The 15,370-nt window shown below is 38.6% G+C and overlaps 1 protein-coding gene across 3 annotated transcripts in view; it reads right to left on the reverse strand.

Moving 5' to 3' along the window:
• Positions 1-15,370, reverse strand: part of LOC127617674 (inactive ubiquitin carboxyl-terminal hydrolase 54-like) — a 60,659-nt gene that overhangs the window by 19,093 nt on the left and 26,196 nt on the right. For all 3 annotated transcript variants that reach the window (XM_052089699.1, XM_052089698.1, XM_052089700.1), the window contains exons 3-9: positions 10,150-10,242; positions 7,875-8,009; positions 6,796-6,909; positions 6,002-6,084; positions 3,754-3,859; positions 2,535-2,681; positions 1,446-1,595 (exon numbers count right to left, since the gene is read on the reverse strand). In XM_052089699.1, the coding sequence (XP_051945659.1) occupies positions 1,446-1,595; positions 2,535-2,681; positions 3,754-3,859; positions 6,002-6,084; positions 6,796-6,909; positions 7,875-8,009; positions 10,150-10,242 (828 nt within the window). The remainder of the gene's footprint in view (positions 1-1,445; positions 1,596-2,534; positions 2,682-3,753; positions 3,860-6,001; positions 6,085-6,795; positions 6,910-7,874; positions 8,010-10,149; positions 10,243-15,370) is intronic.

The raw sequence follows: 15,370 nt of genomic DNA on the forward strand, positions 1-15,370 counted from the left end.
TTGTAGAACAGCATTCTTCCACCTAAGAAATATTGCTAAATTATGGCACATGCTCTGTTGCTGATGCCGAAAAACAAATTCATGCGTTCATGACCTCAAAACTAGATTATTGTAATGCATTACTGGGAGGATGTCCAGCAAGATCAATAAATAAACTTCAATTGGTTCAAAATGCAGCAGCCAGAGTGCTGACTAGAACCAAGAAATATGATAATATTAGCCCCATTTTATCATCATTACATTGGCTACCTGTTAAATTCTGAATTAATTTTAAAATTCTGTTAACTACATACAAAGCTTTGAATGGTCTAGCTCTGCAGTACTTAATTGATCTTCTACCATGCTATATTCCATCACGTTCATTACGATCATAAAATTCTGGCCTGTTAATAGTTTCTAGAATATCAAAATCCACAAAAGGAGGTAGATCCTTTTCATATTTGGCTCCTAAACTATGGAATCGACTCCCTTACACTGTTCGAGATGAAGACACACTCCCTCAGTTTAAGTCTTGACTAAAGACTCATCAATTTAGCCAGGCATACACATAATTTATCCTCCAACCCACAATTAGGCTGCTTTAGTTGGGTCTGCCGGAACCAGAAACACTGATCATGATCTATAACTCTGTAATAAATTGAATGGCATCTATGCTTATATTATTTTATTTGTTTCCATGTCTCAACCTCGGGACTCCTATCCTGAGGTCACCAGAACCGGCTGGATCCAGCACCATTCCTGCTTCGTGTTGGACTCCACTGCTACGTGTCGCTGAATGATGATGTTTGGCCAAACATGTGTCAGCCAAACATCACTTCAGTCTATTATGATGGACTTCAGAGGATGAACTGGTGCCAACTCCAACCATAAGACATGGGATACTTCATATGCCATTGTCTGAACCTTGGATTTAGGATGGACCACACCAAACCTCACCGAAATTAACGGCCAGGTTGAACTGTTTCACATCCCTGATCTCTGCCAGCATCACCTCGGCCTATACTTAGTTTAATAATTTTAAACCATGACTTGAACTATACACAAGTAATATTGGCATTATATTCATGATGTTAGCCAGAGGGGAACTGGCCCCCACAGTGAGTCTAGTTTCTCACAAGGTTATTTTTCTACATTAATCAACATCTTATGGAGATTTGTTTTCCTTGCCACAGTCGCCTTCAGCTTGCTCACTGGGGTTATTAATACAATTATTATTTAATTACTTATTTTTAAACACGACTAACAATCGTATTTTATCTAATTACACAATGATGATTAATCGACATTATAGACATTACAGTTTTATCTTCTGTTAATGTCTGATCTTCTGTAAAGCTGCTTTGATACGATGTGTGTTGTGAAAGGCGCTATACAAATAAAATTGACTTGACTTTTAGTCTTTCACATTCGCTAGTTATAAAAAGATTTGCTGATCAGATGTTTACCTCTTTCACATGAGCATCATCAAAGTAAATCCACTTGCGTATTTTGGTTTGGAAGAAGAAAGTGGAGTAGTGTTTGCCATAGTAACAGACCACACCCACAAGGTAGAGCTCCGCCTGTTTGGCTTTGTCCTCTGTCACTCGGTAAAACAGCTATGGGTGAAACAGGAGGAGGAGAGGTCATTTGTCACTCATAAATACATAAACATTCACATACGCATGCATAACAGTAAATGTACACAAACACACCCTTACAAAGACAGTGTAAAAGTTTAGGGGCATCTCTGGGAAGATTTTGATTGACCATGAGCTCTTTCAAATGATTCAAATGAAAACAGATTATCAAATTACCACTCTTGATCTCTAGGTGTATTTCTGTCATTTGTTTGGGCCATTTTAAAACTGTTTACATGCCGCACTGAAATGTTCACCCACTACGTGTCCTTAGTGAAGCTGAACTCAATGGCTGACCATCCCTGTTATGTGTGCGAGTCACAGTATTTGATGCATCAAGTAATCCCTAGCCTGTAATCCCTATGTGCTTTAAAATTTGCAAGCAATTTAGAGTCGCAGCACTGCATTTTTAACCGCAAAAAGCTCTAATTTCTCCCAATCAAACATGCTATCCATCAGTCAGCTCTCAAACTGTGGGTTTGTTTGTCTATGCTGATATACACAGGTTGCCCTCACTTTGTGCCTGACAGCAACTTGATAGAAACGTTTATTTAAAAAAAAAAAAATGCAAATTAGCAGCATAAGTATGGATGTGTGACAGTGAAATTTCTGTTGTAAAACAAAACCTAAAAGTTTTTTTTTACAGAAATGTTAACAGACCTATTATTCTAAAAAAAATACAAAACTGACAATATAAAGACTGACTGAAAATTCTCTAGGGAACCATGGCTTCAAAATGCAAACTGTCTTCCAGGTTGTAAGACTACAACCTGAATAGCTCTATGTGGTTAGTGTTTGGGCCTTGCCAGCCTGCAGGCACAAAGTGCGGCACCTTGCACCAAAAGACTTCATCTATCTATATTAAGTTTTAAGAGCAGAGTTTTTGAGATTCTGACAACAGGCGAGAGCATGTCTTACATCTCCAAGCCGCAGGATGGTGCCCAGGCTGTGGATAACGTCTTCAGCCAGGTCAGAGTGGTCTGAGTCCCACACCAGGCCAATGGTAATGATCTCTGGGGAGTTCATCAGCACATGTCGAATACGAAGCTTCTCTCCACAGTTTCCCTGTAGACAAAAGAAAGAGGGAAAAAAATAGTGCTTAATGAAATACACAAACAAACATGAATAGACTGTTGTCATTAATTACCCCTTTGTCACCATTTACTTTTTTTTTTGCGCATTTTTTTCCAATACAATGAAAATGAATGGTGACTGAGGCTAACATTCTTTCTAACGTCTCTTTTTGTCAAACAAGTAATTATATAATGAATAATTTTGATAAGATGTCCCCTATCCAAGGCAATCCCCTGATCTGACACGAAAACAAATGTGTTTTATGTAAAAAGTCTGTCAAGGCCGTGAGACAAATTAAAATCCCACTGATTGCTTCTTGTTTTGACCTAGTGATTACACAATGACCACATTCCTACTCAAACCCAGACAAGCGGCACACACAGACACACGGGCATGCACACACACACACACACACACACACACATGCGCGCACGCACACACGCGCACACACACACACGTTGTGGTGTGGCTATCCTTATGAAGACTCTCCATAGACATGATTTTTATACTGTACGAACTATAGATTCTATCCCCTAACCCTACCCTTAAACCTAACCCTCACAAAACATTTCTGAATTTTTACATTGTCCAAAAAATTTTGTATGTTTTTTAAGCGATTTGAATTATGGGGACACTAGAAATGGTAAATGATAAATGTCTGCTCTTATATAGCACCTTTTTTAGCCTTAGCGGTTACCAAAGCGCTTTACACTGTGTCCCATTCACCCATTCCGACACACACTCACACTCCCATTCACACACAAATGATGGCCTGACATTGGGAGCAACTTGGGGTTCAGTGTCTTGCCCAAGGATGAGTCGAGTGGGCCAGGAATCAAACCACCAATGCTGCGATTAGTGGACAACCCGCTCAACCACCTGAGCCACAGCCGCCCCTATGTCCTCATAAACCACATTTATAGCATAATATCCTTGTAATTACCAGTTTGTAACCTAAAACATGTCCTCGAAAACCACCCAAACCCGTCCACACACACACATAAACTTTATTATGCCTAATTAGCACTTGATTTGATGGAGTGGAATGTGTGGTAATGCTAACCGGGCAGTTGCGCAGGTCTCCCACGGTGCTGGCGTTCCTCAGCAGCTCTCCGAACATGTCCGGAGTGGGCTTCTCCCGGCATTCCAACATGCGTACTGCCTGATTGCTGTAGCATAACCAACAAACATTACACGTTAAGATGACACAAGCATTAAAATGCATCTCAAAGTGACTGTACATTTCTGCAATTATGTGTGAATTGTAATATTAGACACATGCACATATATCCACGTATATACTGTATACACACACACTTATTTATACGTTAGCTTCGATTTAATATAAGTAAATGGTTTTTAATTGCTTATTACAACACGTATGCCATAAAATATAAGATCAAACTGTGATACTAACCAAAGTGAGTCAAATGTATTTGTGTGTTTGTGTATAGTGTGTATTTTGTATTCACGGGTTTATGTGATCACAGTCTGGACCAGTTTTATCTCATTCTTGCAGTGAAGGGCATTACACCTTAAACACACTGCAACAACACACTGTGCCAGAGCAATATCTCAGCTCAGCCAGCTCTCATGGAGACAGGCATGCAGTGTCATAATGTTACCTGGACACCCATCTCTGTGCGCGTATATGTGGCTCATACTACTTCCAAAAAGGACAGCACGTACAGCACCATACCTTTTACATAATCACAACATTCAGATAAATATATATCACTCTTCCCCCACTATGGGCAATGTTTAAAGCTACTATAAAATAGACAATACATTAATTACTTGAATTCAGTATCACTGCGCCAAGTCATTACTTTCTTTAATACTGGTAACAGCTTATAATAAGGCAAGTGAACTTTATAATTGGGTGGAAGAATTGTATTTATTATAGGAATATTCTGGGTTCAATCATTTTTAGCTCAATCAACAGCATTTGTGGCAGAATTTAGACTCTTCCCTTCAAATTGAGGTTTTGGTGAGACACTTGCAATGGATGTGAAAGCTTATAATTTTATAAAAGCACTGACATTAATTCTTCTGTATAACTTGTGTATAATTTGAGCAGTAAAGGTCGTTTTACAGTTTACAGCATTACATCATAATGGCAATGAAGTTGTAAAACTGGATATAACTTTACATGGTAAAGGTTAGTAAGAGATTTTATCACACTAGAATCATGATAGCAAGCATATTGTTTAGGTCTTGTGCCCATACTTATGAAACAGTGGGTATTTTAACAATTACGGATTGGCCCTATTCCCTTTTGTTGCAAGTACCACATTGAAACACAGATTTTGGCTCTTTTTTTTTTTTTTTTAAGAAAAGGAGGCACAAGTCAAAATGAAGTTTTGTGGCAATCAACATTATGCCATAAATGCTATCATATGTGAAACAAGAATTTTCCTTTAATATATCTGATTATTTATTGAACATTACTGAACTTTTATCATATAACTTTTTTTAATATTTTTTTCATTTTCCACTTCACGTCATAACCAACACCACCCTTTAACCATGTAAGCTCAATGTAACACACGTATCTTGTGGCTTATTCTTGAATTATACATATTACTTTTTATTGTATACTTTTCTTATATTGGTGCAGAGGCTGAATCCATGAGAATAGTTATTGCACTGGGACACTGAAGAGGACAAGGACACATGGAGTCAATGGCCTTGAGCAAACAAATGCAATGCTCCACTACAATGTCAGCTATTATCATAAAAAACCTCCTTAATCACCATGCCACATGCTGGAATATTCATGAAGCTCTTTTACCGCCGTTGTTCTCACAGTGTTTGTTCATGGCACCATGCATCCAGCCTGCCAGTGCAGAAGACTGAGAAAATGATTGAGAGTGCATCTGCAACTGCGCAGCTCTAAAAGCAGACGTTGACCAAGTTAGACTGCACACGTTCTGGGTGAGCAGCTCTGCTTTGAGGCTCAGCTTTGTGTCTGACAGCTCATCACCCATGATGTAGAGCAGTGGCCCTGGTGTCCAGAAGACCTAGAGTAATATTTAAGCTGGCGGTTGCCATGTGCTCTTGGCCACTGTGGGAATCTCTTCTGTTCTGATGGGTTTCACTGTGTTTGATGTGGCAGAGAATGCATTTGCTCAGCTGGAGAAGAGTGTAGGACATGTTTTCCGTTCTGTGCACAGTGTGGCCCTTTTTGCTCTCAGCTTTCAAAGTGATCTCATTCTTTGACGTACATGCTTTTATCACTCACACTGTGTGAATGTGCGTGTGTGTGTGTGTGTGTGTGTGTGTGTGTACAGCAGAGGCGTTGTGCTCACCACAGGGAGGTTGTGGAGATGTAGTGGACCATTTGAACGAAGGGCAAGGGGTCCGAAGAGGCCCCACAGTTGCTGCACACACACTAAATCAGAAAGTTATTGGCAAATATTGTCAGATATTAAAAGCTAGCTCTATTAACACGTTAAACGACAACATAAAATCTAAATTAATACTATTTACAGGGTTCCCACACATTTGACCAATTCATTCTTTATATCCTTCATGATTTCTGCTAGAATATTTCTATTCTAGCAGATTAAATATTTTAAAGCTGAGCATAAATAAAAACAATAATATTTACGATATACATTTTCTTTAAAGTATTTTCCATAATTTTAAAAGTTTATTAACAATTATTAACGTTTTCCAGGCCCGTAAAAAACATTCCCTGATATTTCCAGGTTTTCAATTACTTTCTAAAAACATTCCCTGGGTCTTATGCTGCATGATTCATCATTGTATGCTATTATATATACATAATAGCATATATATATATATATATTAGATTTCATAATTATGCATGAAAATTATATGATTAAAAATTGTAAATGAAAATTACTTTCAAGGAAAAATAACAGTAACCAATAATATCAAACACTTTCACAATCCAATCAAATTCTGATCGTTATAAAATCCTGCTCTATATTATTTACAACTGAATTTTCTGTTTCACTTGGAAATATGTCCCATTATGGGACTTAAATGAGTTACGAATATATTTCATGTTGTCTTCAAAAGAAAAGATTGCTCAAGCAGAAAGAGCACTTGCGAAGTGCTTGCGAAGAGGCTTCACCTGCTCAAAGAGTGTCATGGCAAACTTCTGGTGAGGAATACAGTGTTTGGCTGTGCATATGTCCTCCTTGCTCTCATCAGAGATGTGAAAGTGGATTCTCATGAGGATATTCTCCTGCGAGATATAGGAAAAACCAACCACAGTTAATGTTCAATTATTAACACTCAGTGTGCTGTAATCTCTGTGAATACAAAGTAAAATCCCACTGAGGAAAAGCATGTGAGAGGAACAGAATGTGCCTATCCTGTATGTCTCATGTTAATTGATTCTTGCTGTCCTTTGGGTGTGTACTGAGTTTGTGAAAAACAGCATGCTCAGCTCTTTTGGCTGAGGGTTATGGCAGCTCTGCAAGATGTTTAGTTGGGGGCAGCTCATGTTCTGCACGTTGAAAGTTCACTAAGCATCTGACCTTCACCAGTGTCTCAAGCCTTGCATAATGGCCAGACAACAATGCTGGTTAAGGGAGGAAAAAACACATTTGCAGTTTGTGGTTGCAGTTCTCACTGGTCAGCATATTGTACAATGTTGCTATCCCAGTAGTAGAAAGAAGCAGAGACAGAGTGCCATAATTTATCTTGGATGTTATGATGCTAATACCTTTAAAATGAGTCATCAGGAGGTGATTAATCACTCTTTAAATTTTCTCTGTGCTTGCAGGTGTAGTGGGGCATTACAGTGTCAAACAGGGAGATTTACATTCAATGGAACGCATCATAGCTATCAGTACTATCAAATATCCTGCCAAGAGAGATAGAGACCAAAACTGACAAGGTAGGAGACAGTGAAGGGAGAGGGAATGACAGATATAGATGACTAGAAATCAAACCCTTTCCTTCCTTCTGTTTGCCCTGATGGACCTAGGGCACTAACAAATGTCTGGCAGCATAAGCTAACAATGTAGTCTGCATGTCTTTCCTCAAGAAAATCTACATATTCAGTAAAGTAGAGGATAATTTGACATGTGAAGGCATACTAAAGAGGATGAACCGAATGAAGAAACAGAGGGGAGTGGGAGGAAAAGCCATTATACTCTGGAGGGGGAGGGCGGCAGAGTGATGGAGAAGAGTAAGAGCCCTTACGAAGCACTCGGCCGCATCATCCATAATGCCTAGCTGGAATCGCTGCTCGTTCTGGAAGGTTTTGGCCAGAGCGCAACGGAGAGCGTCAGAAGGCAGCACCTTCTCACTGCTGAACTGGAACTGCACAAAAATGCTCTGAAAAACACACAAAAACACAGAAGTTGATGAAAAATGTGTGCATTGACATTACGGGTGCAATGATCCACTCGTTTTCTCGATGCATTGTTTACTAATTCAGCCGATTTATATGCATCAATCTTGAAAAATGTAATTTTAATAAAAAAATATTTTTTATCTAGAATTGTAAGTGTAAGTTAGTGTTAATAATTGATATAAAATGCAAAAAATCTAATAAATTGCAATTCGACAAAACAGTGTATTACATTTAAAAAAATATAAATATTAGTTATATGTGAAATTTAATGGAGACATGTATGCCGTCGTTCTCTAGCGTGCCTCAGAGCATGCGTCCTCATACAGTTAGCTCTCCCCTAACAGACGCGTGCTGCACTCCTCTGCCACCCTTCCTCTAGTCTCGAGTGAAGCACTCAAAGCAGTGTACAGATGCCAACTCAATGCATGGCCGCTACTGAAATAAATGCTTTAATTGCAGGGAAACTTTTCGATAAGTTAAATAGTGCCATTTTACTGGTATTGTTTAGTTGGAGACTTGGTGTGCAGAAAACATTTTGAAAACAAGTTGAAGTCATCTAAATAACATTACTCTTTTCTCTATTTGTATGAGGAACCTGAATATAGTCATATGAAGTTACTTTAATGCTGTAGCCTAATATTTGGATTGTTTTACTGATTTAGCATTCCCATGATTGTTGGAAAACCTGGAAATATCAATTTTGTAATTGTTTACAATTTTATAGTGAAATATAGAATATGGGATACATATTGCACTCTGTTGTATTCCAAGATTTCTGAAGACGCATAAGGGGGAGTATTTAAAGAATCCTATAATTAAATTAATAGAAATACAGATTTATAACCATTTCATTTTCACTCATTTCAAATGGTCCTGCAGTGTGAGAATTAGGCATACATTTTAAAGAGTACAAATATTCCCTGTTGTCTTTCAATTATTATGAGGTCATAAAAGTGACCAAACAAAAGCATGTATAACAATTCTAAAAATAATTGGTGAAATGCCTTTTAAAATTGTTTTAGAGTATAGCATGTTGCACTACCATACAACACAAAACATCAAGTAAATTATTTAATCTTAACTAGTATACACACACACACACACACACACAAACACACACACACACAATAACAACACTTTAATCAAAATAGTTAAGCGATAATCAAAGAGAACATCAACACCTAAACAAATTCTTCCAACAATTGATTTTTTTATTTATAGGCTTAACCTCCACTGTAGCAAACTTAATGGATTTGGAATGATATGAAGGTGATTAAATGAAGACAGACTATACATTTTTGTCTAAACAAGACTTTTTTTCCTCTTAAGTCACATATAAACCCATCATAAAACCCAGCACACGCTATTATGCAAGACTCCAAAGATTAATTTTGCTTAGAAGGTTGAAAACTCCAGCAAAACAAAGAAAACAGAGACTGCAATTATGTCACTAAGCAAGAACATCTGAAAGAAAATACAGACAGGGCCAGAATTATATGAGAGAGCGGACAGGATTATTGTCCCAATGCAATGCATGAGACCAGACAGGCAGCCCCCTACTGCGCTGGCACAGCGCTCAGGAGAGAGCCTACTCATTTCCAGCTGAGTTATTGTACTTTTGATAGAGCGCGCCAATGGCAGTCCTGAACATTAGATGGAATCTAATATAAAATGAGAGGGAACACAGACAGAAGGAGGGAGAGACAGAAAAGAAGCAGGATGGGAAAAAGAATGGTATGACAAAGCTGCTTTCCCAGATGGGTACCTGGACAAGACTACCATGCAGCTCTATTTAACACAAGATATCTAGTTTTTGCCCAAAAATCCGACATATTTCTTTTTCCATAATAGCTTGACCATAGCCATGCTTTTTGATAGTACATGAAAATGTAATACACAATTGATCATCGATTTGTCGTCTGGAAGAAGACAAAAGGACAATAAAATCCACTATTCAACATTTCCCCCCATGGGTTTGATCACAATTCAGAATCTTACAGCACATAAAGCTGGCAGAGATATATTACACTTTATCTGAAATCAAAAGGGAAACAACTGAATCACAGCAGCTGTAATGGAGAGGAGATTGTACTGCATTATGAATAAGGTCTCCCGCTTTACCTTCAGAGCACAGAAGATGCACGAGTCCTCCATGCACTTGTGTGTAGTGAGCTGCCGGAAACTTCGGCGGAAGATATCAAGATGCCAGAGTACCTGTTGGAAAAAAAGTGCAACATTAGACTAAAACGACATGCTTAGAGTCTTTGCAGCTGCCTGCACACAGACATGATATGTCTTGCACTCTGAAAGAATGAAAAAAAGGTTGAATCAAGCATTAGACAGGCTTTAACACACCTTCTAAAATGGCTGAGTAGCTCTAGTCATCAAAAATGCATCAGGCTCAAAAAGTACTTGCTACTCAGTACTGCTTGCAGTTGATGTTCCACCCCCTTTTAAGTGTCTGTCTCTCAGGAGGACAAGACAATCTAAGAAGTAGAGCTGGTTGGAAGATGTAGAGCTTGTATACAAGATAGCCAAATTGTTCCTGATGAGTCCATGCAAGTTGTTCCTGATGCTGACAGATTTCTTTCTCAATGATAAACACTCAAGAGCTACTCTTAAATTCAGCTTTCTCGACACCTCGTAATCTGAAATTGGACCATCAGATGAGATAAGCAATTATGTTGTTTCCCCAATCAGATGACTGATAAGCCAGTATGCTTCAGCCAAGGGTGTAAAGAAAAAGTCAGCAAACAGGCAGCAAATAAGTCTGAGTGTGGGTAAGTAAATAAGAGATGTACAGAAGTGAGCAGGTTTTCCATCTTGAGTCTTTCGTTCTGAGGAACCCATGCGTCTCCAGGTGAAGGATGATGCGGAATGTCAGCGGAACAAACAAAGACCTGCTAACTTCCTGCTGGGCAGCTCGCATGCATGCACACACACACAATCCTACACACCTCCATCTGTTCGTGCCTGAGAGGCTTTGGAGGCCGACCTGACCCCACCTGTCTGCCATGAGCTAGGACTTTGTATGCCATGGTCCTGCTGCTCGTCTACATGCTTGCACGCTAAATTATTGAGAGAGCTGTCAGTCCCACTTAACACAACTCAACTATAAATCTGACTTTGCCTTCATAGATGAAGTCTTAATCGGTCTAATAGTTATAAACCCTGTCAATGAACTTCAATTTCCAAAGCTAGCTATGCTTTACTGCAAAATTTTAAAACTACCCTAGGCACTGTTTGACACAGCATAACCCTCACAAGATCATCCAGGCACCTTTGAAAGGAGCTTTTAATATCCTATGCATTCAAGGAACTTTATTATATTCCAAGTGCTTCAAAGTTGATGGAGTTACTGAAGAAACCATTCACATACTTAGTTATATAGGAGTTCTTGAAGGAAGGAACTAAGAACAGGTTTCTCTGTGAACTGAAAGGTTTTGTAGGATATCCAGAGGGTTCCCCCAGTGTGGCATCTGCGGAACCCCAAATGGTGTCTTGAGTATCTTTTAATTTTTATGTTTATTCCAGGTTTTTTCCAGAAAGCAGTTTTTTTCTGAAACGTCATGCAAATAAGAATGCCGTTTTCATAGCATTACACTATAAACTATACCCATTTATACACACCAGTGTAAAATGTCGACTGTTCCTCGTGTTTGCATATATCCACTAGTACATTGGGGGAATCTCAGAGTGATACATATGAGAGAAACCCCACTTTTGCGGCGCAATTCCGCTGCAGGTCGCGATGAAGGATACAAACACAACAACAACTCTGGAACTGGAATATCTGGAAATAATGCAAAGCAATGGAGAATAAAGCAGCCACGTCTTCCTTGGATACCATATTTGTTATTTACACAAGCGTTGCGGGGAAATTACATAGCTGTGAAGCAAGCTCCACTTATGCAGAGAAAGTAAACATGAACGCCACTTTTCGCAATAAGCTGCTTTCTGGTGTCCATGTAAATGTAGTCAGTGAAGGTCTGTAAACAATTATGTTCCAAAGTCTTGTGCATACAGCAGAGCTCTCCATTAAATTAACATTTGCCCTATTTTGAACCCATTTAAAAATCTATAGCAATTTTAGACACAAATATTAAAACATCTGTTTGACTGCGGATGGGGCAATGCCTGTGTATCTACACAATAAAACTTAATAGTATTCAACAGCATTGATCTTTCAGGCCATCAATCTGACCCTATATAACCTCCTGCTGATGGCCTTTGCATGGCAAGCAGGATTTTAAGGGAAGTGAATAAACAAGAAATGCAATAATGGCTTGATTAAACACAAGACAAATGTTTTTATGTAAATCCTTCCTCAAGCATGGATATGTAATTTGCCCAAGAGAGGACTTTAACAGCACTATCCCATTATCCATCAAAGTCATTAAAGACACTCTATTTGTTTGCAATGCAAAGCACACAGTCTTAGAAAACAGCTGTTTAGGAAAACTGACTGACACATGTTTATTAGAAGCCTTGGCAAGGTCAGATATTGTCCTTCATTTGCCAACATCTATGATCAAAAGTCAATGTATAAACTGCATATGCCATAAAAGTTTTGGGGAGATGGGTTGGATAGTTTGAGTTGGATAAATCCAGAAAAACATCCTGGAAAAGATACAAAATGATGATAAAAAAATAATAATAATAATAATAATAATATCACTGTAGAGGTTTTGGCAATCACTTAAGGATTAGTAAGTAAGTGTAGGTGAAGGGAGTAAAAGGGATGATCTGTGACTAACAACCTTAAAAATGTCAATGGCATTCATAAAAGACATTCCTACAATAAACATGGTTCCCTAAACACAGATCTTCTTACTGGTTTTTGGTTGTATATACAGCAGCTCAGCAGACACACAGAAATATTCTGAGCCAATGGCCATGGACTACCTCACATGTCTGTGTCTCAACGGTCAAGTCTCCATCTATTGATTTGACATCAATGATTTGACACTTAAGTTCTGTGAGTTCCTGTCATGCCACTGAGTTTGCCTCTGAGAATGTCTACAAACTAAATTCAGCTTATCTTTTTTGGAGATTTGGAGCTGTCCACAATAATTCTATACTTGAGTGGGAAGCCTACAGGACCTTGAAAGAAGTACAGGTGTCTACTTGGCAACCTCAGCCACATCTGCTGATCTGTAAGGGGACATTCAAATAGCAGTCACTGAAGCCACTTTGATGTTTTTAAACAAAAGAATAACTAGGCTATAAGTGAAAACAATAAATCCCAGTGGGTTCAGGAGGCATATCAACAGGGTCTTTATAAAATGAAATTAAGCAGAAACTGATAAACTGTTGAGTCTGTCATAGTGAAATGGCTCTGGAGCTTGCAGTAAATTGCTGCTTGAAAGATTAGCTCAATAAGAGCGAGCAAAGCTGCACGAGCCCCTAAACTGGACATATCAGAGAAAGCCCAGTGCAAAGAGCGAAACCACGGCCCATTGCTAAACATATTACATGCTTCAAATCCAGGGGACGGAAAGCGGATGGAAAGCAGACAGAAGGCAGGGATGATGAAAGAGAGAGATAGACTGAGACAGAATGAAAATTACTATGACAGAATGGAAAAATTAATAAAAGAGAAGGGGAGAGTTCCATCCATCAGCTCATCAAACACTCAAACAATGTGTGCGATCATGTGTTGCCTTTCCTTCAAGAAATACGATCATTTCACAACATATGCATGCAGTAATCAGCAGGAATTAGAAACTGACATAACAGTGTACACCAAGGCTGCAAAAAATCTGAATAAAACCCATCAAGGGCACTTTACTAAAAACTAGGGGTGTAACGGTTCGAATTTCTCATGGTTCGGTTTGTATCACAGTTTTAGTGTCACTGATTTGGTACAGTATTTTCTATGTTCAGAAAAAAAATATTACTGCCAAATCCAAAGAATAATCTATTTGGTAAACACTTCAACAGGTTTGCCCTTAAATAACAATAATGTATTTACAACAATACAACAATTTAACAGTTTAACCATGGCATTTGTAGTAAAATTATAGTAACCACAAAATAAAATGGCTACTGTCACGGTTACAATATATAGTAAAATCATGGTTACTATAAAGAAACTACAGTATTACTATTATAAAACCATAGTTAATTGTATCATGATTTCTGCTCAGAAAACCATGGTGACAGCAGGCATATGCATATACTGCAATAAATGTACAATGGTAAAACCATGGTTAATTTCCATGGTTAAAGTTTTCTCTCTAAAACCCCACATACAGACAGAGCCCTTTTGGCTACCCCAAAACTTTTTGACCCTTTTCTGGTTTTATGATGCATTTCAGGTGATCGATCAAAAGTGCTAAATGCAGGTGTAACAGTGTCTCGTATCACAAAAACACATACGAAGGTAGTCAAAAATGCATATGACCACATCGAATTTGAGGTGTAAATGCTAATCTGTCCGGAATGTGTCCTGGCAGCAGAGAAGGCAGCACCAGCCATCACATATCAATCAACAGCTGCGCTTGAATAAGAGTTAAATTTTAACAGTTACTTAAAGTTCAGACCAGAGGAGGCAAGAGCGTCAAAATTCGCTCAGGCTGCCCTGCCAACAACGATATCGAAAATTCGTGGACGCTCTGACGTAGTTGAAATAGGTGGCAACGTTCGTAATGCTTGGTTTTGTGAACTATATTTAAACGGGCAGCAAAACATCCAGACATGTCGACCGGTAGCTTTTTGCCGACCAATCACAAGTAGTGTATATCCTCAAGAAATCTTTTAAATGTGAAAATGTAAATGCCATGGCAACAATTAGTATCTCCTCCATTTGGTAATAGTTGACCTTAAATACATCAGTACCAAATACATCACATATCTAACATATGTAACATGACAACATTTTTACAGACTTTTCAATGTTCTTAAAAGCCTGAATGATTCACAAGCAAAAAGACAATCTCTCAGAAAAGTATTGAGGAAAGCTTGTTTAAGCACCACAATTAGATTTGCCAAAAAAAAAAAAAAAATAGCCTGTATTTGCCCCCAGTTTCTGAGTTCATTGTCTTTCCATATTGTTACGCTTCACGGCAACAGACAGTCCAGTCGTGGTGCTCCCTCAAATAGCCAGCCCACCACCCCCCCACCCCCCAACCAGTCATAACTGACACTAATTTGTAGCTTTAGACATATTATCAGCCAGCTAAGCCCCTTTACTTCCATACAGTTGATTATACAGTAATCCAAAAATAGAGGGTTAGTAATGGCAGGTTGCTGTGCAGGGTAATTACCGGCCAGGATAGTGTGCGTCTGACTTTGCGTCTGTTTGTGGGGTCTAGTGCAGACAGCGCTTGAATCATCACTA

This window comes from Xyrauchen texanus, chromosome 24 (assembly GCF_025860055.1).
Source record: "Xyrauchen texanus isolate HMW12.3.18 chromosome 24, RBS_HiC_50CHRs, whole genome shotgun sequence".
NCBI classification, from domain to species: Eukaryota; Metazoa; Chordata; class Actinopteri; order Cypriniformes; family Catostomidae; genus Xyrauchen; species Xyrauchen texanus.